The sequence below is a fragment of the Archocentrus centrarchus genome, chromosome 23 (genome assembly GCF_007364275.1).
Source record: "Archocentrus centrarchus isolate MPI-CPG fArcCen1 chromosome 23, fArcCen1, whole genome shotgun sequence".
NCBI lineage: Eukaryota > Metazoa > Chordata > Actinopteri > Cichliformes > Cichlidae > Archocentrus > Archocentrus centrarchus.
The window spans coordinates 23,545,765-23,572,272 of NC_044368.1; the positions used below are offsets into that span (position 1 = coordinate 23,545,765).

General features: G+C 41.7%; 1 protein-coding gene across 1 annotated transcript in view; it reads left to right on the forward strand.

Moving 5' to 3' along the window:
- Positions 1-8,022: 8,022 nt before the first annotated feature.
- Positions 8,023-26,508, forward strand: part of sox5 (SRY-box transcription factor 5) — a 116,056-nt gene continuing 97,570 nt past the window's right edge. The window contains exon 1 of the mRNA XM_030720612.1: positions 8,023-8,058. Within this exon, the coding sequence (XP_030576472.1) occupies positions 8,033-8,058 (26 nt within the window). The 5' untranslated portion in view covers positions 8,023-8,032. The remainder of the gene's footprint in view (positions 8,059-26,508) is intronic.

Genomic DNA, 26,508 nt, shown 5'->3' on the forward strand with positions numbered 1-26,508 from the left:
AAAGCCTGTTGTGTCCATAGAAAATAGACTGAAGCCATGTTCCCACTGAATTTGCTGTTGTTTTCTAACTGTAAAAATGCCTTTATCTCTCAGCCACTTAGGGGAGGTGTCTGTGCATGTGCATGCAAGCGTGTGGGTTAAACTGTGGACGCATGGCAATACATGATACATTTCGACGGCTGCCCTCATTTGAGACAAATGTAATTATCACGCGTGGCTGAGTTTTTTCTTATTATTGGAAAGTTAAGTCACTAATCTGTGAAGTTGTTCCTCGGCTGAATTAATTCAATTATCTGGCAGCGTGAGTAGATATCAAGGTTTGACGTTTGCGTCTTTGTGGTTATTTCTGTGTGTATACAGTTGTGCAATATGCATATGCGTGTTTTTATATTAGTGTGTATTAATGTGCGCATGTTTCTGACATGCTGTAGAGTATGGGCATGTGTATGAATGTATGCGTCTGTAAAAATGTGAGAACAGATGCCGTGTTTTTCAACTCCCACTGGATCAAGGCCTTTTATAATCCACTGAGCCGACATAATTCCACCTCACTTACAATGGATTTGTCTCTGCTTTGTCTCCTCATTATTGTTCTCATTCACATGATAAGCTGCTTCATGATTCCATTAGTATTCTCTTTTAGCCACCACCACTTTAGTGTTGGGGAATCAAAAGTTTTTACTCAGTTTATCTCCGCCTGACCAGCTGTGAAACAGTTGTGAAACATTTAATTGTTGCTGAAAATAGTAGACCATCTCAGCCTGTTTTCATAATTTTGTGATACATGAGAAACTAAGCACTTTATCATAATAAATGTGGATACACAATACATTCAGTCTCTATAAATCAGTTACAGGCTGTTTTTTTTTTAAATGTATGTATTGACAGCTGAACTAATCAATATCGAGTGGATCACATGCTAATTTGGTGGTTGGTGTCACCATCTCTGTAGATCCCTTAGACTTTACTGAGCCCTTTAACATCTTTCAGCTCAGTACATGTGGTTTAATGGTGGGCGGCACGGTGGTGCAGTGGTTAGCACTATTGGCTCACAGCGAGAGGGTTTGAACCAGCTGGCTGGCTTGAGCCTTTCTGTGTGGAGTTTGCATTTTCTCTCCAGGTGCTGCAGCATCCTTTCACAGTCTAAAGACATGCACGTTAGGCTAAATGGGGACCCTAAATTGTGAGTGCGAGCATGAATGAGCTGTCGCTCTGTGCTGGTTCTGTGATGTAAGTTTGACCTGTCCAGGGTGCCTCAATGGCAGCTGGGACAGGCTTCAGCCTGTGAGCTAGCATCTTCTGCAAATCGATAAAGCCAACAAGTACTGAAAGAGTTGGTGGAGACCGAAGCAGAATTAATAAAGTGAATAAAAGACTATAAAATCCATTTCAGTGTTGTTTTTCAGTAGAACCACACTTCCCAAATGTAATGAATCGCTGTACACTATCTTAGAAAGCTTAGAAAAAGAAAAGAAAAACTAATGCAAGAAGTTTTTTTTTTTGTTTGCTTGTTTTTTTTTAGCACTTTAACAATCTGCCATAAATCAGGGGAGCTTACTTTACGTGTGTAATTCAGCTGTTGTTGGTTCATAGTCTCACCCCTTGGTAATAATTTCCTGCTGTTACCAAAGACAGAAATTTTCCATGACAGGCTGTTGCCTCAACTCAGTGTGACTTATAAAATGTATTGTGTAACACTGTGACAATTTTTGGGATATATATTTTTTTTTTCCGTCAAAATCTGTACTGATTTCCATCAAATGTTGTTTCTTCTGCAGTACCACCAGTAGCTGTGTCATCTGAACTGCTGTTAATCGTAGCCAAGCCAGCAAACTGTATTGTTGTTTATTGTGCATCACGTGCAGCGCGTCCGCTTCACACCAGCAGTGAGTGACACTCTGCGTTCTGCAGAGAACACAGTATAGAAATGTTGTGTTCTTGGCTTCTTGTTTTGCCTAAAATACCGTAGCTTTAGTCTCTGGAGTTTGAAAAAGGCGACTGGACTTCTTTTTGTTTCTTGAAGACGTTTCACCTCTCATCCGAAAGGCTTCTTCAGTTCTCAACCAAATGGTGGAGAGACCCAGGTATTTAAACCCCTGTGGGCGTAGTCCCCTGGAGGTGGTTATGACCCTCTATTGATCATGTGTCTATTAACCATCTATGTCCACTGTGAACAACCATCATTGAACAGAGGAGGTGGATTACGTCACCAACTTTCCCCCGCTTACAGTGCTGTCCTGAGCTCCCTTCCCAGACGTCTCAACCCCCATTCACACCTTTGTTCCAGTGACCTCAATAGGCCACAGGAAACAATGGAGCGGAGTCCTAAATTGGTTTCAACTGAAACCACTGATTAAATATGACCCACGCCCCCTTCACACCTGGGCACATGTGTTCACGCACATGATCAATAGAGGGTCATAACCACCTCCAGGGGACTACGCCCACAGGGGTTTAAATACCTGGGTCTCTCCACCATTTGGTTGAGAACTGAAGAAGCCTTTCGGATGAGAGGTGAAACGTCTTCAAGAAACAAAAAGAAGTCCAGTCGCCTTTTTCAAGCTCCAGAGACTACTATGACCTGGATGACTGAGAATCTACACAGACATATTACCGTAGCTTTAGCAGTTTAAGTTAGTACTCTTTTTCAGTAGTTTTAAATGTAATATTCTCATTAAATCTACATACAGCATGTAAGTAACTCCATCTTCCACAAAACTGGATGATGTCCATACCTCTATATTAGCTTTTTTTTTTGCTTGCATGTTAACTGTATCCTGCACATAAGTGAAGGGTGCATTTATTGTGTTCATTTGTTAAAAAATGAACACAATAAATGGTGGCTCCTTTAATGCTTAATGTAGTCACCATTAAGAGGTGTGCTTGGCATTTTAAAGACCGTAATCGCTGTAAATAGCAAATTATGTCGCTATTGAACAAATGCAAACACAGGGCAAAGTTATCAGATTATCAACCCAGTAGTTTATTAATATTTTTCTGTAGTTTTCTTTCACTTTGGCAGTTTCAAAATGTGAAGAAGCTTCATGCACACACCTCCATCAGTTTGCCTTATTGGCAGGTGAAGCACAACCAGCACAGGGTTTAGTTATTTTTCCTAAACTATGAACTGGACCACAATTGATCAGCTTAGATTTTAGTGCTGGGTCAGCACATTTAAAAGACAAACTTATATCTGGTTGTAGTCTTTTACAAAGACTTTTGGACTCTGGACAAAGAGCTGCAGGCAAAGGCAGCATGTTTTTCTTCTTATCTTTCTTTTTTCTGGCTGTCTCTGTCAGACATGCTAATGCTATTGATCCTCATAGGAAACAGGACAGAACCATCTACAGATAAGAAGACAATGCTTGCAGCAGCCGATAGATTTCTTCCTGGTGCTCTAAGAGGTGTGTTGCAGGCTGTATTGGAGTTCATGGGGTTCTCACAATCTGTTGTCTTGTATTGACAGTCTCCTCTGATCTCAGCGTAACAGTCTGTTTTTATCAAAGAGGATGGCAAATTTAAGTGTGTGTGTTTGGTTGTGTTTGTGTTTGTGCATGCATATGACGTGGTGTGTAATACTTATGCAGTCATTTTCAGATTATCTTGATCAAAGACCATAGAAAAGACCATTTGTGGATTTGTTTATGCATTTTTTTTTGGATGTATTTAGATGTTGTTTGAGCAAAGGTTGTGCCATTTGTTTATCTAATGTCAGGGTCCCAGACAATGCAACTCCAGTGTCAAGGTTGGCAGTGATGGTTGCTATGGTGATGCTGGCAAACAGGTCTCACAAATCTGGGCTCTCTTTCTCTTCTCCAAAAGGAAGGGAGGCTTTTGGAGACTGAAGAGCAGAGAGGGACCTTTTATTTTTCTTCTGCCAGTAGAGTGGTGGATATTGATCAAGAATCGAACCTATGTCGCTCAACAGAGAAGCCTAATGCACTTCTACTCAAGAGAGGGGAAGGGGAAAAAGGATGACCTGCTACAGTGTATCACAGCTGGAAAAACAAAGAATGATTGACAAAGAGTAGGAGAGAGAGCGATGGACAAGGGAGCTTGTTTTTAGGAGTAAATCAATTAGGTCTTTGCAGTCTAGTGCTGCCATCGCCACCTGAAAAAGCATTAAAAACTCCCTTTAAAAAGCAGCCAGATTCACACATTCAGTACAGTACATAGGTGTTTGTACACACAAACCAGTTAGAGTTGTACCTGCTCAGTGTGTCATGCAGGAGGGAGAGTAGTTAAGTGAAACGTGTTGAGCCCTCTCAGGTAATTACATCTCCATGCTAATGTCTAATTAGACAGCTCAGAGGGGACTCATCTGCACTGCATTAATTAATACAGTCAATCCACAACTTACATGCACACACACATTCAGTGACAAATGCACACATCCCAATCCATTGGCAGGTGTGTGCATGTGTGTGTGTGTGTGTAGCCGGGCGCTAACATGGGCTAAAAGGAAATCTGCGCATGCGTAAATACCCGTCCGGACTTAAACTGATGCTCACTGTCAGCTCAGTGACGTTTACAGCACGTGATTTTGACTGTAAACTTATGTGAAATCAGCGTAATCTTACAGGCTAATTCTGTTTCTCATGACCTTGTCAATATTTGCAAGTAAATCATGCATAATAAGAAGAGGCTAAAAACATCAATTTAAATGAAAAAAAGCCTCTAATTATGATTTGTAGTGAGTTTCAGAGGGCATTAGTTCCCAATTGTGAGGATTGGGACTCCTTCAATGGGTCACAAGTTATCTAGAAAGATTTAGAATATTTCATTACTGTTAGTCCACAGATTTTATTAAAGCTGAAATGATTAGCTGATAAGTCAAATAGGGAGTGAATTTTGTGTTGACAACCAGCAAAAACAGGAAAAAAAAAATCCATTTCGTCATTTCAGGCCATTTTTCATGAGATAATTCTCAGTGTTTTCTGGTTCCTCTGACGTTTCACTTTCTTTTTGCTAAATCATCATTTCTAGATACTGAGTTTTGATACTGCGATATTATTATTATTACATGATGGGATGGGATTAATAGAGAGATCTTTTCTGCCATGTTTGTAGCAGTGGGCTTCAGGATCAGGAGACAGAATCTTTTTTTTTTGTCATATGGCAGAAAATGTTTATCTTAGTCTTTGTCATTTTTATGGATAGCGTCCTGTACTGATTTCAACTCATTATTTGCAGCAGTGTTTTCAAACAAACCAGCATCTCCTGAGTAGGTATTGTTGTATGATCATTGTTTTAATGATGTAATTTTATTTCTCATTCTTTCTGAGGTAACTGTAACTGTCCACCTGTCTGTACAAATGCACACTGCTTTAAAATGCATCATCTTGTTTTTACGCTTTACAGTATTGTTCTTTTTTTTTTTGTGCATAAGAATAAAATGTTTATGTCTCATGAGAGAATCCACGATGATTAGATAAAAGGCAGACAGTAAGTCTTAGTATGCTGCCCCACCAGGACACTCCCAGTGTCCACATTGTTGCGTTAACTGGTTTGGCACTGAGATTAAATTTGACCCTAATTTCACCCCACGTCACCTAGAAAACTGCTAAGATCACCAGACAGCAGCCTGCACTGTGTGTTGTTAGCACGTCTGTACTGCATGTGAGTGTGGTAATCTACCGACCCTGGGCTTTTACAGTAGTGATGAGAGGTAACTGCACTAATTCACTGTCCTACTGTGAACGTCTCCTGCAATTAAGGCCAAGTTGTCAGACGGCTCATGCCTCGCGTCGCCCTTCATTCTCATTCTCTCCAAGCGTCTGCTCAAAGTGCTGGTTTATTCACAGGGTGTGAAACGTGTGTTTATTTTGAAGAATCTTTAAATTTCCTAACTGGGACTCACATATTCCAGCAGGTGTAACAAGCTGGTGTGCTTTTAGTGTCGATTCCTAAAACCGTTTGTAATAGATGACGCTTGCCAGTTATTCAGTTGTTACAGAGCATGTCTAGATTCTAGTTATTCCCCTTTAAAAGGCAAAAAGTTTGACTGTTTAGAATCTACTGGTCTTCATCTGCTGCAGTATATTATTCTGGAAGCATTTAGAAGGAAGTGACTGATGTGTATGCACAGTATAGTCATATCATATTTCTTTTTACCCATCCATGTACTAAATAAAATTGTCAAAATGTGTGTAAAGGACTAAAAGGACGTGTGTGTGTGTGTGTGACTCCGGTGTACTGTACTGCGTAGGGGAATCTTGTCTCCAGCTTCTTCTTTCGCAGCAGCGTATCTCCATCAGACCACAACATGCAGAAATCTGCTCGCTAATTACACCCATATAAATCAGCAGTCGTAATTATGCTAATTAGACTGCTAACTTCCTCTCAGAAGCCTACACAAACAAAGGCGGCAGTATCGGATGATGTGGCGTGTTAACGAGCTTGTCAACTTATCTGACACAAGCTAATTACTCCACGGGACTCCTCTGTGTTTTGGAAGAGGGAGAGGTAGTGGAGCAGCTGGTTTTAAAGGTTGCTGCACCTCTGCCTGTTACCTCCTACACCGTGCAGATTAATACAGCATCTTTCAATGGACTTACACTGAAGTGTCTAACTGCATCACTGTCTGTTAATAGTTTAATCATTCTAGCTGTCTGAATGACAGTTGGGGCATATATTGTGCAAAAGCACTTTGAGTAGTCCGGCTAAACCAAATAAATTCCGATACATTTTATGATGAAGGTGGAAGAATCAGATACAGATCAACCACAGCTGATGAGATTATAGTTAAAATGTTTCAACCATGGTTCTTCACCCAGGAGTTCTCAAGTTCTCAACTGGGTAGCCATTGTAATTTTAGACCTCAGTAACACAGGCCTAGAAACCGGTCAGCAACCACTGGTTGCTAAGGAAAAATATTGTAAATGAGCTGGTTCTTACACTGTGCTTTTCTGCTCTACATGAGCACTCAAAGCAGCATGTCTTATCCACCCATTCACACACACACATTCACACTACGAACTCAGAGTTCAGTATCTTGCCCAAGGATACTTTGGCATGCAGACTGGAACAGCCAGGGATCGAACCACCAGCCTCCAGATTAGATGGCCCGGTCCACTTCCTGAGCTACAGCCATCCCCAAATATATATTCCCTTAGCGGCCGGTGAGTGGTTGCTGGAAGTTGCGGAGTGCAGAGGTCACAAAGAGGCTGCTGTACCAAAAGCGTCCTTGCGAGCAGATTGCAGCGGCAGCCTGTAGTGAGACGCAAACCAGGAACAGAACGTTCACCTTCAAAGTAAAAATGTTGTGAGGTCCAAGTCGTTATCGGTGATGACTTTCTGTTGACTTCACAGGGTTAAATTTTCTAATTAAACCAGACTCTGAAGCACATAAACTCACAGATTTAATAAGTGGATTTGGAGGTAAATGGATCCAGGACACAACTCGGAAATAAAATGTAACTAACAAAAATTCAAGGCAGACGCATTTCAACTATTTTAATAAATAAAAGTATTAATAGTTTTGGATCTATGAGTGGCTGATATAAAACTTAAGCAAACTTTACAAATGTCACTGAAGTTTGTAATTTCAGAAGGAATCCTTATTTTTTTCCTTTGAATAAGTAAAAATGATGTGTTCATGATGGGGTGTGTTTATCTGAGGGCAAAGGTAGTGATGGCAGTATGCGATACCACAGGGATTAAAACTGCAAGAGTCCAGGATTAATTAACATCACATTTATTTCTAAATAAATATCTGCTACTGTCGTAGTGTGTTGGTGTTTGTGTCAGTCTCAGGTGTTCAGCTTCACAACGCAAGCTTCCAGCTGTCATTACACACACGCACACCCAACACCCAAACATTCATGCGCAGATTCACACACTCTGTCCTTCTCCTGAATATTAACCTTTGCTTTTCTGTCCATCTGCCTGTCTGTCTGTCCATATGTCTGTTGTCTCTCTGTCTGTCTGCATGTTTTTCTGCCTATCTGTCTGTCAATATGTCAGTCTTGCTGTGTGTTTGTGTGTCAGACAGACTGCTTCAGAGCCACAAACCTGCTAGAAGTCAAGTGCTATGAAGAACTCCGAGCCTGAAGACAGGTGAGAGCTCGTGTTAATTATTTGCTAAAAATAATACCTCAGAAGAAAAGAATATTTGATGCACAGACTTGCACCAACCTTAAACTTAGCAGCAGTGACACGAATGAAATGTGGATAGTGAAACAGTGAGCCATCAGCCACCCTCTGCCTGGCTTTGTTTTTTGACTGCTGAAAGGGTCGCCTGATTTGATTGGCTAATGGACTATCAGTCAGCTTATGTCAAGCTTCAGTCCTCACATTCATTTGTATGTGGTGTGAAACAGAATCATGTGCGCTGCTGCTCAGAAGTTTGGCATCACCCAGAAAATGCCAACTTTAAAGTGAACAGGAAGTGTAGTAAATGCATGTTTTACTTCCTTCAACTTCACTCTCCTCAGAGCAGACACAGCCTCACAGACACACGGCATTCTGGCAGATTTTGAAGCAACTCCAACAAGTTGGATGGGTTTGATGGGAACTTCTGACAATCAAGCTGTTCTCACAACACCACGGAAAGGGTCGATGTCTGGTGACTAGTTAAGATGGGAACACCATTATATACAGAACACCATGTGACTACTACTTCTCTATATAGTGCCTACATAGTTTGGTTATCATATTGTAAGAGGAAACTGGCTCCAGTCAAGCTGCGTGTACAGGCATTGTAATAGACTTCATTTTATCCTGCACAGATCTCCCAGTTTACCAAACCATCATGCTCTCTGCCGTGCTCAAGATACAGCATCAAACAGGTTGTCCCAAACATCTTTTCATTTGTTCTGTATCACAGATATCATTCTTGATTCTTTTCTAACATCGCAAACTCTGTTGAGTTTCCTTTTTTTTTGAAAAAAAAAAATCCTCTCTCTCCAGTGTTTGTGTTCTTTTGTCCGTCTCAATTCTTTCCTTTTATTGGTCAGGTCAAAATATGACTTTTTTTCCAGAAGGACAGCTCAGTACATCCATTGTAATGTAATGAGACCGTTTCTGATGAGGCTTCAGTCAACAGCTGGATCAGCTGAAGGGATCAGCTGAAGGGCCAGATGCATCTCTCAGGTCCTGTGTCGAGTTTTTGCTGGACACGACGTCCAGATACTTTTCATCTGCTGTAGATGTCTTTTTTTTTTATGTCTGCCACTTCTTCTGTTATCCACCACTTGTACAGTTTCCTCAAAATTTTTAAGGACACACTGCACACCATGCCGAAATGTTCCAGGTTTTCAGCTAATAGCTCTTTGGGAAGCACCTTGTTGGTGCAAAAATACTACTATAAACATTTAGGTACAAGGACTGTACTGAAAATGGTTAAAAGACAGCCAGTGTCCAAAGAAAACTTTAAACTATCTTTGGGGGGAGAAAAAAAACAATACAAGAAAGTCCGGCTCATTGGAAGCAAAATATAAAGAAATGAGGGGTGGCTCAAGACCTTTGCACAATACTGTACTTGTCTCTTGTACACTAGGACCTCTCACTTTTCACTTTTCACTCTTCATTCTGTTCTTATTACACAGCACAGTTTTTGAAAGGGAGTAGCATATGCTGTTGTTTTGGGGGAATTTAACACCTTGAATACTGTGAGGAGTTTCAGAAAAAAGTTATTACCATAATAGATAAACCCATAATGGCATTGCACACATTAATCTGGAAAAACTGTTGCTTCTTTGACCAGCAAAAGCTGCTCCAGCACAATCAGGAAGTCTTGTTGTAACTCTCAGTTAGTCTTTTAGCTTGATAAAGTGGTTACAGGAACACAGGAGTGATGGTTGCTGAAAATTTGTTGCTATATTCCATTTAAAGTCCTAACTTGTGTAATTTACACAATTTAAAATCACTGTAATGTTATTATTTAAAAAAAAGAAACAAAACAACAGGATGGACAATACTCAGACCAACAGATTTTTCACAAAACATATAGAAGAGCATGTGGTAAACATAGCTCCAGTTTTTCTTCCTCCAAATGACGCTCTATGATCAAAAAGTAACTCGGTCCCTCGTTACTGATCGGAGTTGCTAAAAATGTTACTCTGTGCATGACTACCACCTGCTGTCTACCTCAGTCTCCTCCTTCCCTCCATCCATCCATCCTCCTCCTCTCTCCACCTTTTTCCTGCAGCTTCACTCGCAGTTGCATTCGATTTCGTGAAGTTGTCTTGTTGTACTCTGAGAAATATTTAATGTGCTCTAACACGTCCAGATGAAAACATCTGTGTAACAGCAGCAGCCATCCATCACTGGTGTCCTCGCTCCCTCTTGATTTAACCTGATTTTCAACACTTTGGATATTTGATGATTGTGTTTTTTCTTACTTTGTTGTAATTATTTTACCCTGTGTTACATTGTATGATTAGCTCCTCTCCTCTCCTCTCCTCTCCTCTCCTCTCCTCTCCTCTCCTCTCCTCTCCTCTCCTCTCCTCTCCTCTCCTCTCCTCTCCTCTCCTCTCCTCTCCTCTCTCCCTCAATCTGTCTCTGTGTTCAGTATGCGGTGCTGAGAGGGCATCATTACGGAGCCCGTATTTGAGTCATTTTGATTTAAGCAGCCAGACAATGGCCTGTTGATTGAAGCAACCAGAAGGCAGACAATAGGGTTCTATGCCACATAATGCGCCACCATTTTTTCTGAGCTCCCCGCTTTCAGAAAAGGGCCCCGGCTCTCCATTGTGCCTCTCCCGGAGGGAAAAAAATGGTGCTTGGGGAGGAGGAATATTTTCCCGTGGTATGTCATTATTTTGCAAATTTCTATTATCTCATCATGTTGTCTTCATTGTAATTGCAGCTAATTAGGAGGCTAGTTAGGAGCCTGGGCTTTGAGGCTGGCTCGGCTGCTGAAAGGAGCCCACCGATTATGGCCCCGACAAGAGAGGAAGCAGGAGAAAAGGGGAGATTAATGCTGTTACCCAGGAGACACTGGCTTCCATCTGCGGGGAACAATGCAGTTTTGTTTTCTCCGGGATCCTGCTCAGATCAACAGAATGGGCTAGCTCGGCTCTACTCTGCTTGGCGACAATGCCCAATTCTGTCCTACCGAGGATCAGGCAAAACCCCTCCATCCTCTTCTTACCTACCCTCCCCACTCCAGTCACTTTACCTTCCCTCCCTCCTCTACCTCCTCCTCAGTCCCTTCCCTCCGTCATTCTTGCCACCTTTGCTGCGTTCAGCGGGCCCTGACTAAAAAGCTTAGCACCCTCAGCGAGCCAGCCAGCGCCAGTGACTGAGAGCTCTCACACACCCCCAGTATCAGATGAAAGCAGTGCAATGTGTGGATTGAGTTCCCAGGTTGCGGGAGGTCGCGCCCTTGTCACACACAGAGCTGCAAGGTTTTACTCCCCAATCCTTGCCGAGCTCCAAAGCACTTAATGAAATAATATACTCTGTCGCTTTTGCTCTTTCTTCTTCCCCTCGTTCTCTCACTCACCACACCGACCCCTTTCCACCCCTGCCACCTCCCTCACTGAGCCAAGGCAGGCCCCTTGTCTCAGAGCAGGGGCCCCGCAGCCCCTAGACACCTTCTTTCCAAAGAGAGAGGGGGAATACAATGAGAGAGGGAGGCTAGTTTGGTACAGTACAAACACACAGAGGACAAGCAAGCTAGGAGAAATGAAAGGCCTTTGTCAGCCTTTGTCAGAGGGGAGAGGATACTGAGAAAGAAGGAGAAGAACGAGCGCTTATGGACAGAAAGAGAAAGAGACACAGAGAGAGGCAGGAAATAGCAGGCAGGATCACATGACTGAGAGCATTGTGATCCTGAGTGAGAAAGGTTTGGAGCAGAGCATCTCTCCATCTGGTCCAAGCAAAAAAAAAAAAGGGAGATGGATAGAAAAACACACTCAGAGATGGAGGGAGAGAGGGAGAGAGCAGCGCAGCATGAGAGCAAACAGAGACAGAATGAGAGAAAGTATTGAGTTAGTGCCAGTGACATCTGCTCCCGTGGGCACAACAATAAAACTCCCTCTAGATCGGCCTCGCACTATACAATATATGTTCACACAATGCATCGGTCTCAAAGGCACAAATAAATATGTGTGTATGTGCTTGTGTGAATGAAGAACGCTCTTATGTGTTCACCAAGTGTGCCCACTAATCTGTTTAACATTCACCTACACACAGTCTGAATTAGCTCAGTCTCTTGGATCTTTATCTTTATGGTGAATATATTTTTGAATACATTTTGTCTCCTTTTTTTGGAACTCGGGTAAAAACACTTTTGCAGTGCTTTGAAAAGTTTACTCTTTGCTTCATTGACAAAATAAATTGTGGTACCTCGCCGTTCCTCGCAGCAGAATAGGATTGTTCTGTCTGACTCACGCATTGTATACCTGCTTCTGCTCGACTCCAGATGCTTATTTAAATCTCCTGTGTTCTCTCATTTTATTAGCGCTGCAGTCATTATTTGCATATTCTGTTTTCATGCAATTTTCACTGTTTTTAATAACTCTAAACAGAGGCAAGTGTTGCGTGGTGTGGTAAGAAACAGCCTACTAAAGCATCTTGTTTCTAAGTAATTATTGCTGAAGTTGTCCTGTCGATTTGACCCTTGTGAAATTTATACCACAATGAATAGTAAATAGCAGTTGTTTGTTCTTAAAGAATAGGGAAACCGTATGGCTCGAATACGCTGCCATATATGGATGGACACAAATATATGATCTGAACATAGCAGCTTCTTACCATGTTATTTGGAGCCAGAGAAACACTGTTGGTCCAATTAAACATTCTCCTTTTTCTATAGCATACAATGAAAGAAGTCCCTCTATAAATCCTCGCCATTTATTCTTTCTGATTTCTTGCCTTTTGTACGCAACAAATGCTTTGTATATATTTTTCCCTCTTAAGTGTTTTTGGCCAAGGATGTGTTTTTGATTGGCTGAGAGATGATTGAGGAGAAAAAGAGTAATTTTTTTTTTTTTTTTTCCAGTTGGCTTTTGAAAAGTTGGAACTGAATAGTTGGAAAGTTATATGTACCTGAATCAGAAACAAACCCAACAAAACTTTAATCAAACGGCTTGAAATCCTAACAGATTCTGAAAGCGAGCAGACAAGGTAATCTGTGTTGTTTAGGGACCGCGGTGCGCCCCTGCGCCATTTATCTTTGTGGGGAAAAATTTCTCCCTGTTGCGTTTAATGTGTAGTCAAAGTGGAGAGGGCGAAATGCTACTCTCTAATTTTGTATGTCATCTCTCTCCAAATCACTTCAAAGACGAGGCCCTTGCCAAAGATTTCCTCCCTTTTTCTCCTTGCCTTTTTCCTTTTCTCTCTCCTCTTTCTTTTGCGCCTTTGCTTGTTCCCCGAGTTGCTGTTGTCACCATCGCTCGGTGCCAGGAAATCGCGGGCATCTAAACAGCAGCACACAATGTCGTAAAAAGGCTCTAGAGTTTTACTTTCAGATGTCACTCCAATAGCACACATCTGCTACGTGCCGTGCATCTGCTAGGCTCTCCCGTCTCACAGAGCTGGGAGTGCTGATTGAACTGAAGACAGAAAACATCCTCATTATCTCGGGCAATGAGCGAGCAGGGCTCCGCAACAGCCCCTTTAATGCATTTACTCACTTAACTGCAGCCCGGTGTTGTGGAGACACACATGCAGATACATGCATGTATACACACGTGTTGACATAAACTAGTGTATGTACATACATGAACACATGACACAGAAACACATGCTGCCTCAGTGCCAAACACCGCTGTGTCATGAACAATAGTATTAACCAGCTATTGTGTCGGTGCTTACTGAGCGGTATCCTCTCTGTCTCTACTGGATATTCCCGCAGTAATGGATCAGGCTGATTTAGCCTAAAGGCCAACTGCAGAATGAACGAGGGACATGGTTTCTCAATGGGAAAGCAGACAGTGGCCATCAGCCTGATATTTCTAAATTCAAGATTTAAATATTTCAGTCAGCTATAATGGGTCTTCTTTGTATGATGCCTAACAAGTCACATTTCGAACATGTATATTAATTTTTTCCTGATTAGGTTGGATTGGTGAACTTGACCTGCATCTAACACTGCGCTGTGTTGATAAATATTGGTATGTGATGTCAAGGAGACAAATGATAGCTAATCATATACATTAAATACAACAGATTTGCCTTGATTTTATCTTAATTCACTAAAGGATCACTTAGAGAGGATGTTAACAGTAAAATGATGTCATTTAGCCTCTCTGATGGCTGATTGGTTCGGTCTATGCTCACTGCTGTACTGCTGGAAAATGTACTTTATTTCTCACTCATTATAGAAGAAGATAAGAGAAAGAAACTGTTGCATTCAAACAGTCCAGAAAAAGAGAGAAAACTATCGCTCATGTAACACATTGTTACACATTGGAGGAGTATTTGCATTCACATCAGATTACGCTTTTGTTGTCAGATCTCAGTGGACTGCTAAATTAAAGGACCAAACTGATCATTTCAATTCAAAATTTAGCAAATGAGTCGACACTAGGCAACTCACACTTTGATGGCCACAAGTGAAAGTTGTCTGTGTTGTTTTCTTTTGACGTTGCTTTAAAGCTTCCATCCAGAAGAATAAAAAGTGCTTAAAGACCTCAGAATATCGCATAATCCCAATAGAGCACCCCCCACTCAGAGTTCAGGTTTACTTGTGGTCCCAAAAGTAGTACAAGGGAGGCAGAGCCTTCAGCTATCAGGCCCCCTCTCCAGTGGAACCAGCTCCCAGTTCTTGGATTCTGGGAGCTTTGGGGGCAGACACCCTCTCTGTTAGCCCTGTGGTGACCAGTCCAGGGTGTAGCTTGCTTCTGGCCTTATCACATCTGGGATAGCCTTCAGCGCTCCCATGACCATGGATGGACCCTGTCTATTTTTAAGATTAGGTTTAAAACTTTGCTTTTTGCTAAATCTTATAGTCAGAGCTGGATCGGGTGCCACACGGAGCACTCACCTCTTTTCACTCCCCCATTCCACTATTGCATGTCACTGACTTTTGTCTGCTTTCTTCCATAGTTTGTTCTGTCTCTGCTCTCCCGTCTTCTCTTCTTTCCCCCCAAACCTCCAACTAGTTGTAGCAGATGGCTGCCTCTCCCTCTCCCTCGTTTTGCTGCATGTTTCTTCCTGTTTAAAAGGAGTTCCTCTTTTCCACTTTTGCCAAATGCTGCTCAGAGGGACTTGACTGATTTTTGGAGTTATCTCTGAAATATTGTAGTGTTATAACTTTGCAATATAAAGCACTTTGAGGTAAGTGTTGTTGTATATTGGTGGGATATAAATAAAGTTGAAGTGATTTGATTGAACTAAAGCCAATAGGGTAAACAAAGAGATTTTTGTCTGGAGTATAGATACTTTTCTCTGTCTTAATGATCGAGGTTTATATTAAAAAATAAATAAATAAATTCTGCCAAAAAGAAACCACACAACATAAATCGTGTTTGTCATTTTGAGGCGACGTCAGCTTCTGAGTACAAACCGAGCAATCAGTGACAGCCAAGGAACAGAGGATGGCCAATCAGATGCCACTAAATGACTTCCTCTCCTTTTCTGGCCCCGCCTCAGCATTGGGTAAATCCTGTTATCACCTTTTGTCGAGAATCAGTTCAAGCCCGATCCGTCACAGAGCGGCGTTCCACAGTTGACCGGAGCCTCGGCTTCTCACCCTCACCTACTGACGCAGTAGCGATGTGGTAACTGTGGCAACCGTCGCTAGTGTCAGACTTTAATAGTCACGTTTCCAAGCCTGTTGTCAGTATCAAAATCTTTCCTTGTCCTCTGCTAAAAGCAGCCCCTTCTCTGACTCAGTGTCACTATTCAACACAGAGACTCTCCTTCAGTTGTACCACAACTTCCTGATAGTATAGTTTGAATGCCATTTATTCAGCAGTTCTCTAAAATGTAATCTGTTATTCAAATTCAGTTTCTTAATTAAAAATCAATGACACACTTGATGTGTCACTGAGGCTGATTAGGAAGGGTTTATGATACCGGGCTGAGCGATGGCAGAAGTGAGCAGGGTAGTGTGCCAGTACAGCCAGCTGAGCTTGAGCGTGTGTAACCTGTATTAGCTGGCTGGAAGGGTGAAGCTGTTCACCACGTTAATAGCTACAGAATGAACTGAGGACACGGTAATAGAGTGATAACAGGGCTGGGGTGAGTAGGGGTGGGAGGGAGGGAGGGAAAAGGAAAGGAGTTGAGAAGAGGGCAGGATTAAGAAGGATTAAACAAAAGAGAAAAAATAGAGAGAGGGCAAAGAGATCAGGGTGATGGTTATGGTTAAGTGAGGATTGTAGATGTTAAAAAAAAAAAAGAAGAAAAACAAGACATGGCAGAGTGAGCGAGAGAGAGTGTGAGGAAGCTGAGAGGAAAAAATAAATGAGTAGGTAATGATGAGGTGAACATAGTAATAGGTAAAGAAGGGCAAATATAAGAGAAAGGAAGGAGAGGACTTTAGTTTGTTTGTAGAAGTATGTGGGATCCAGTGTCTCCGGCACTCGATCCATACTGAGCAGAAGGATGTTTTGGCCTCTGCTACTTCTATTTTAATCCCTTCAACTTGTACTACTTCCATAGTACAAGTATTGTACTATGGAAGTACAATACTTGAGTGTTAAAGTTGAATTACATGAGCTCATTAGAGTCAACTGATGTTGACGTTTTTGCACATGTAAAGCATAAATGAATTCAGTGAATCGGTGTTATATCTTCTCACATGCAAATTGGAATAAATATGCACCACACCCATAGATGACGCATGACCTCTTCTTTGGCTGCGTTCACTTTGCTCTGGCATTTTAGGACTCCTGAAATGGAGACTTTTGGACCCCATTTTCGTTTGAAATTGTGTTTTATTCTGGACGAGTAGAAATGGAGGATTATTAAAACAATCACACTCAGGTTTACTTACTGATAACTCAAATCTTCCATTTTTGCCGCCACGATCACCTTGTACTCAAATGTTACCTGTTGTCACAGCTCTGTCAGCTCAAACAAAGAAATCACTGACCATCACTTCGTCATCGCTGCTCGTTCTCTCTATTTTCTATAACTTAAACCACCAACACTGCTTCCTTTTTGGACTGGCACACACAGGTGGTCTTCAGGTGTGAGGAGGTAGCCTCGGGTTACACAAAGTGACTTAACTAATGCAAAATAAACATGTCAGGGGTTTCCATGAAGGGACTGCTTTGCTAATGCTAGGGATTGACATGGGGGAAATCAGCAGCTGGCAAGATCAAAATGATCGCGGCCCTCTGCGATGAAATTGCAGTCTCATCACCTTTGAAGTCTGTGGCCACTTGCAGTCGGTTGCAGTCTTCAAAGCATTGAGATGGTGATAAAACGGCATTAACGCAGTTGGTCTGCTATCACTATGATAAGCTCTCAAAAACTGCAAATCTGTTACCATCTGCATACACAGAAATTCATGTTCAGAATCTCATAGATTTGAGACAGAAACCCCTCAACATATAGTGATGTAGTTGCTGAAGGACACAGATTTAAATGCAAAATAGCAACCTTGCTTTTACACCAGAGTGTGACCAGAATACAACCAGTTGGCAACCAGTGGATTTGATTTGCAAAGAGACACAGAGCAGATGAGTCGCACTCCTTGGTGCAATCACTGCAATCATTGGGCAGTAACTGAGTTTTTCTGGTCGCAAGGAGGATGCTGTCCTATTTTTACTCCTGTGTCACCGAGTCATAAACGGTCACGAGCCAAAGATCGAGAGAAATGGAGAAGTAAATAAATGTTTGCTAACTATACCCTTAAGTTCAGGATGTGACAAAAGAGAGGGGTTTAATGCTACAAATAGCTTTGTTCAAAAAACGTAGGTGTTTGCATTGCTGTGTAGAATGCCTACTTTATTTTAGAAAGTCGATACATTTAAATGTTTGGATTTTGCCTCCTCATTACAGTGTGAGATTGATGGCAAAATAACTTATGCATACAAGACAAACAGTCCAGCGAGCAAATTAGGCTTCACCTTATTGCCTTAAAGAGCAGAGAGAAGCATTCCACATCAAGAAGAGCTGTTTTTAATGATAAATTCAAATGTTTTTATGTAAATATTGTTCTATTTACATTACAAGTGAGGGGAGCGAGTCCCCCGGTAGACAATTCAGAAGATAAGGTGAAGACAGATGAGAATCAGAACCTCTGGATGGGTTAAATGATTAGATTCCCACTCAGACGCAACTCTCTGCGTGCGTGCGTGTGTGTGTGTGTGTGTGTGTGTGTGTGTGTGTGTGTGTGTTCATGTCCATGGTCTAATGACTGTTCTGTCTGCAGAGAGTGGAACACAGGAGGGAATTAGTCGTCATTGCATATCAAAGGGTTAGCCATTAGAGACACAGGGTAGGGTCTTCCTAATGAGAGGGGTACCGGTGTGTTCACTGGTGTTTGTGTGTGGTATTTGGCTGGGTCACAATGTATGCATACTTAGACACACACCTTCAAAAGCAGAATGGTATATACATATTGTACTTTGTTACACATATTTAGATAAAAGGTACACCAAACCAATCAACAAGGAAATGAACACAGCACGCACAAAGTCAGAGACATACACGGCCTTGCCAGCCCCTCTGGCAGGCCTCGCCGTGCCTCTCAGTGTGGCACGGCGTGGGCAGAGGTGCCAGCGAGATGCCAGGGCTTTGTGTGCCACGCTACATTAACGGCAGCCATCACACGTACACAGCACACAGTGTGCCTGGGGACACAGGCTCACACTCACCTTCATCTATACATGCATGTCTATCTTTCTAACTCTTCCCCATATGTCTTTACCTTTTCTTCTTCTCCCTTTCATTTCCCTGTGTAGGTGTGTGTGTGTGTGTGTGTGTGTGTGTGTGTGTGTAGGCTGATTGGCGATGCCCTCTGTGCCATCTGCAGCAACCCCCCACCACACACACCCTTCCCACTCATCACAAGGATGGGCTTAACCATCTGTGTGCCAGTGTGTTCCCACAGTTTGAAAAGAAGGACTTGAGGGTGGGGGTGGGAGGTTGTAGTAAAAGGTGTTGGGGTTGCCACGGCAGGCATTAAAAAATAAAAACGGCGTGCCTCACTGCATGTTGAGATTACATGAAGAATTGAAATGTGAGCACAGTAATAATATCCCGTGCGTAGCTTGCAGTATGATTTAGATTAAGCAAATGTAGGACCCCCCCCCCGTTTTTTTTTTCAGAATTAAGCTCCAGCTTCCATGCTTTCCAGGAAGACTTATAGTGAGCAATAAATGTGTGTAAAAGAAACCAAGGACACGGGTTAAAGGTGGCACCCATTATTGCTAAGAATGGAACCCAAGCTCTCATATTTACCCAGTGCAAAAACACTTGATGGACACAAGAGAAAGACAAGCAGCTATGATGCATTTTTAATTCAAATGATCATGCACTCATGCTGTAAGTGTATTTTATATTGTATATAGATAATTCCAGAGAGCTGTTCATGCTTCCCTTCATGGTCACCATTACTGCAGTGGAAGGTGGAAGCATGGGTGTCTACTGTGTGGTTGATGGGCAGTTACTGTTTGATTTTGTAAACCCTGTGCCCTACTTAGAGCAGTAAATGTTTTTCATATTAATAACCACTGTAAGTAAATTGAGTAATTTTCAAACATAGCGCACGTGTTAGGTAGTTGGTCAACGTTGACTACTGTTGTCCAGAACTCTCCGTGCTGCTGTTATTGGGAACAAATTCTCTATCAACGTTTTGCAGACATCTTGGTCCTGTACATGACCACAGATGCGTGTTGAGACGGGAGCACTCTTTCTGAAGTAAAGTGTGTTTCACATTCAGCTTTTTCTTGTTATCCAAAGTTAAGGTTTTCCTCTACTTTTCAAGTCCTCCAAACATTTATTAGTTGCCAAAAGTATTCTTACATTGATAGTAAATGCAGGAAAATGTATACTTCCCTGGATAGCTTCCATTGCAGTAATTCCAACTCTCAAATATTCAATATATTCTCAAACATCCAACCTGTTTGGTTTGGTGCAGTTGAACTCTGCAGTCTTTCCCCTTTGTATATTCCTAATTTTTCTGTTTGACTCATATTTTTGGTTTTCTATGTCAGTTTACTTTGAATATTTTTGATTTAGCTTGCCTGTCAAAGCACTCTGTAAGCACAGTCTTTGGAGGTGTTATATGAAGGCATTCGAGTAAAGTTTTAAAAAAACAAACAACCTGATTTAGTCAGTTTGTGAGGTGACTCTTAAGGGTCCATGCAGTGGTATCAGTGGAGGATAAAAGTACCAAAAGTTTCTAATCAGTGAGTCACTTCACCAGTTTGTGTAACTTTACGCCTCCTGCTTTGGGTTTGTTCATAAAGAGCCAGGCTAAAACCTGGAAAGCAGCAATTTCTTTTCCTTTGATCTAAGTGTGAAAGGGCCCATAGTCACACATCAAGGTGTGAAAAGACTTCTTTGTTCTGTGTGGCGTCATGTTCTGTAGACAACAAATTATGGAATAAATTCATACCAAATAAATATATATATTTATAAATGATGAAAGAACATTTTCAGAGGTAGCTGTGCTACATGCCTGTGGCAAAGCTTCGTGACCTCAGGATTAACTACACATCTGCATGGCCGTAGATTTAGTCATTATTGGAATCTGATTCAAATAGCTTCTATAAAAAGGTAGAGTGTTGTTCTCTGGTAATGATGGTGCGTGGGCGTAGGCTGCATGCTGGCTTACGGAGGCTGCTGAGTTGTACGATATTTAGGAAGTTCACCACAACTGGCGTGCCTATGGGCCAGCTGGCTGGGAAAGATCAAGCAGTGCTGCTCTTTTCCTCAGACTTCTCTGCTGGTTTTATTTGGCTTTCTTCTTCTGAGCCCGTGTCTGTCTTTGGCATATTGTCAGGGCTCTCGCGCTCGTCCTCTTAGCCCACCTGTCCCTCTGCAAACTGCACACGCTCTCAAACACTTCTGTCTCTATTGTTCTTTCTCACACATGGCAGTGCTGACGAAAAAAGAAAACTCTTAACTGTCAAACCTCACACTCAGTCTGCTATGCGATAAGATTAGATTTATTTCTCCAGCTGTGACACAGAAAATGGAAGTGGATTATTTAGTAAGAAAAATGACAGAATTAAAACTAGTAGGCGTTATTGTTAAGCAAGGAACATTGGGGGGGGCTTAAATATATAGGCTCAGCATAGCCCTCAGGCATTGGATAGCACAATCTCTTCTCTTCTTGTTCTCACCAATGGACTTAAAAAAAACACACACATTTAAACAGCCTTCCAGGACCACAAAGCCTGTGTAGAAAATCAGAAAATCATTTCCTCTTCACTCTAGATTTCTCTCTCTTTTCTTCTGTTCTCTCCGTCGTCCCCCTTCTTCCCTTAGAGCAAGTACACAGGGGGCTGCCAGGCCGCATCAATCTAGGGCTGAGCTTGTGCCTTGACGTGGAGAAACACAAAGTGCAGAGATTTGGTGCATAAGCATGTGCTCTTAAAAACGGCTGAAGCGAGCATGGAGAGGGGAAATGGTGCCAAATCCCCCCATTCAGCCTCATACCCAAGGAGGCAACATCCTGACAGCTTTGAGTTGAAGGAAAAAGTCGGGGGGTGGGGTGGGGGGGTTGAGGATGGGAAGACGGAGAAGAATGAAGAAGAACGAGAGAGAGATAACAACTGAGGGAGAGATTGTGATGGAAGAGGCGGGAGAGAAAGATGAAGAGGTAGAGTCAGCTCCCGGGGATACAAACAAAGCTCAGAGTCTGGAAGTGTTAGAATTATGCTGTTTTTCATATTTAACAGTATTTTACTATCGCTTTTATAAAGAGACCAGAAATCAGCCCCTAGTTTGACCTGTCACATCTGTCAGATTTGTAGTTCAGATGAAAAATTATTCATCTATCTATTGGCACTGTGGGCAGACTAGTGTTACCTTTTTTCTCCAATGATTTCATTCTGCTAACCCTTCAAGGTTGTCTCAAGCCTCGCATTTCTTTCATCACTCCTGCTATGTCCCAGGTAGTCCCATTCAGACCACCTGCATGTGCACGTTTGCCATTTTACCACAGACCTCAAACTTTGCGAGACCAAAAGTCAACTTCTATGCCAAGCTGGCCCATTCTTCACGTCGAGCGTCATCACTGGTGGCGAGAGTTGTTTTCCAGCTATGACCAAACAGCAGATTTCAGTCAAAGAGTCTAGAGTTTCCAAGCCTGAAGATGGCACATGGAGAATGCCTGAATTAGTCTCCACAGTCGGGCTGACGGTCAGGACCAGAGTTCTGCTGTAGCTTCCTGACGTATCTGATGGAGAACATTCTTGGGAAGCAGCCATTGTGTGCAGGACTTTGTGGTCTCACCAACACAATCTTCACCACCACATTTGGCTCCCTGCTGGGCGCGGTGCAGTGCTTTACAAAAACAAAACCCTAAAGGTGATGATGGCCAGATTTCAAGCGTTGATGCCTTTTGCTTAAAGGTTTTCAGTAATGAGTGCTTCTTCTGTGGATTTTATTGTCTTTGTCAACAGATTTTCAAATCAAAGCTCTCACTCCGGTGATAAATCTCATGTTGCCACAATACTTCAGGAACAAATTTTATTCTTGTTCATTCTTGACAAGAATTTGATACTTGAGTTTACTCATTTCTATAAGTGAATTTGTGATTCAGTGTTACTCATTAAAGCAGCTCCTGGATAGCAAAATGGTGACAATAAAGTTTACGCTTCCAGTGTTCAAGACCAGATTATATTAATTGTAAAAATTGATAATTCTTTGAATGTGAATACTTCTCCTCGCAAGGAAAAACTTTTTTTTTTTTTTTTTAAGTATTGTCAAGAAGCTCAGTCTGACAAGGTAGTAAACAACTTTGATTTCAAAAAGTAAGTGTAGGTAATTGGACAAAATGTTTTTTTAACATAATTAGATAAGACCCCAAACTAGGTATGCTATAAAGTATGCTTCCTAACTACGGTGCCCTGTCATCCATGCAGCAGTGGGACTCAACATTATGCCATCATTTGCCTCTCAAAAGAGAGGACGGGCTCTCCTGACCTGTCAGACAGTAGAGGTTCAGGTCTGTCCCTGCAGATCTGTGTGTGTGTATGTATGTATATATATAATATATAAAGCCAACTTTGAACAGTGGTGGCTTAGTGACTAGTTATGCTAGTCCAAAGTTGCTCTAAGTTGAAGAAAAAGAATTCAAGGAAAGGTCTCCAGTGTCTGTGTTGCAATCAAGTGGCAGGACAATTACAGCGTGTGAGTTTGTGTCCTTAAGTATAAACACTTTTTGTGTTTGCATGTGTGTATTTGTGTGTTTCTGGACATTTTTTTTTTTGTGTGTAAATCATTCACTTTTTATTTATCTCCCCGGGCTAGTGTTTCATTAACCCTGCTGTGACACAGACTCCCTTTCATTCTCGTCTTACTTTGTCTGCTCCAGCCGCTTGCTCTCTCACGGCACTGAAGATTACTAATAAATAAGTGACACCAGAAATGGTCTATTTTCCCTCAGACATAATTAACTGGCTTGATGTTTTCAAGGAGAGGAGCTAATTAGGAATGAGTTAAGATTTTCACAAAGTACAGATCGTTAATTAATTTTCCACGCAGCCATTGTCAGTGAAGAAAACAGCTTTGTTGGTCTCTGGCTTGAACATTAAATGCTCATTCTATGGCCAGTAACCTTGAGCCGAAGCAGAGAAAATGTGTGATCGAGACTGTCTGAGTCAAATAAATGAATGATGGACGGCATGAACTGTGGTGCGAGTCAAACAAGATAGAAACAAAAATGTTTAGAAGAAATGATAACATTTTCTGATGTGCATTGATGCTGATTTAGAGCCACGCCACCCCCACATTTTCATTTTCTGTGCTCCTTAAAAGCACTTGTGCAATATATTCAGGTTTTCTGATTTTACAATGAATTTAAGTCAAAATTCACCAACGATCATTTTGTAATTTAAAGGGTAAATCTTTTATTTTTTTTCCCAGTAACCTGTTGAACAGGCAGTTTATACTTACTCACTGCAGAACACACCAAAAGTGAAGTCATCGCTGCTGCCGTGTGCTGTGGTGTCACTTCGGCTGTCGTGGATGAGCGAGATGTACGAGTGTGTAAGCAGGTCTGTCTCTGCTGACATCTTTGCGGTACATTCATGTGGAAGCGTAGGAATACCCAGATGGCACACAGGAAGGATGCTGCAACTTTTGGAAAAAAAGGAGATGTTCTGCAGAAAACTGTGTAAAAACATCTGAGATCATTCAATCCGTTTTCTTCCTCTTATCCTTCTGGGGGGGGGGGGCTGGAGAGTAACCCAGCTGTCATAGGGTGAGAGACAGGATACACCCTGGACAGGTCACCCACTTGTCACAGGGCTAACACAGAGAGACAGCAGGATACTTTTTTTTTTTCCCTGAGCAGCAACACCTGTGGTTTAGCAGCAAGTTAGGAGCAAGAATAAATGGTTATGGTGATGTTTTAGTGATTGTGGCTTAACCTCCTGCAGAGCAGCTGCATTGCTCTCAGTCGTGCTAATAGGGGAGAGGCAAATGCTGATTTTTCACTTCAGAGGTTACAATTGTGATACAAACGCAACTAGTTTTGATGTTACAATGTATCAGATTTGTTCCTTCAGTGCTGTGCAGTCACAGCAATGATTCATTTCACCAACATCAAATGATTTTAAACAGACTGACCATGACCTCCAGTTTTAGTGGGATAAAGGGATAGTTTACCATTTATACATTTTCACTTGCTTGCTGATATTTTAAATGAGTTGCTTGAAAGCATTTTTAGCCATCAGTTTAGTTTGCCAAAAAAACCAAAGGGCTAGCCTGACTCTATCCAAAGTTAAACTATCCAGTTGCAATTACCTCTGATACTTTTTATAAACTGCATAATTGTAAAAATGTGACATTTGTTAGTTTCCTGTTATACGATGTTCACAGCTGGAGTGCAGGAAATAGGCTGATTTGATAGAAGCTATCTCAAACCATAAGCACATAGATTTGACATGATCTTATTAGATACAGAAGAGTGAATTAATCCATTCTTATATGCATGTATCTATTATTTTAGTACCTGTATTAATGCAGTAAAACACTGATATAAAAATACGTTCTCTATAAAGATCCCATAGATTACTACAGATACTGCAGGTGTGAGGCTCAGCGTTCTTGGTCCATTTTATTTAGAAGAAAAAGGAAAAACTTTCCAGTGAAGTTACAGTCATGGAAAAAAGAAAATACATCCTCTGCCAGTTTTAAGGTTTTATATATCAGAGCATAAGAAAATGATCTAGTCCTTACCGGGTTAACAACACACAACACATTACACCGTGTCGTTAGTTATTTTAAAACAACTAAGCCAAAATGCAGAAGCAGTGTTTGAAAAACAAAGTAAACACCATCGATCAGTAGCTGGTTGTGAATCCATCAGCAGCAATAACTTGAAGTAATGGAAGAATTTTTGGCCCACTCTCCTTTGCTTTAGTTCATTGAGGTTTGTGGGTATTTGGCTATGCACAGCTCTCTTGAGGTCCCACCATGGCATTTCAATCTGGTTGAGGTCTGGATTTTGATTGGGCCGTCGCAGCACCTTGATCCTTTTCGTTTTCAGTCATTCTGTTGTAGATTTGTGGCTGTGCTTGGGATCATTGTTCTGATGCATGATTCAGTTTGAGCCAAGCTTTAGCTTTCGGACAGATGGCCTCACATTTGACTCTAAAATACTTTGGTTTACAGAGGAGTTCATGGTCAACTCAATAACTGCGAGGTGCCCAGGTCCTGTGGCTGCAAAACAAGCCCAAATCATCACCCCTGCACCACAGTGCCTCTTAGTTGGTATGAGGTGTTTGTGCTGATGTGCTGTTTGGTTGGAGTGAATTTGCTGGGAGGTCCACAAAAGTGGAACTGTGCATTATGGCCGTGGACTTTAGTCTCATGTGTCCAAAGGATATTGTTCAGAAGTCTTTTGGTTTATTCAAATCCATTTTTGTAAACCTAAGCCATGCTGCCATGCTTTTTTTTTAAACAGAAAAGAGGCTTTCTCATGGCAACCCTTCCAAACAAGCCATGCTAGTTCAGGGTTTTTCTAAATATACTGTCATGAACTTTTAACATTTAACATGCTAACTGAAGCCTGTGGAGTCTGAGATGTAGCTCTCGGGTTTTCAGCTGTGTCTCTGAGCATCGCACGGTCTGATCTTGGGGTGAATTTGCTGGGATGTCCGTTCCGCTGAAGACTGTATCTTTGTGTTAACACACACCCGAATGCTCCAGACCAGCAAACTGCCAAAACGTCTGCTTTTATAGAGGTGCTCACACTTGCTGATGATCAATTAACCAAGTGCATAAGGACCAAATCATTTTTTAAGTCCCAATAAGTAAAACTTTAGAATTTAAAGAGGTTGGACTTCCTTTTTACCGTGAGTGTGTATCATCATACACACACACCCCTTGTTTCGACCAGGAGCAAGTTCATATTTCTTTCAGATGAACAAGAATCTCCAATTTTCTGTATGTTCTCTTCAGCACTGACAACAATCAAGCGTTTAT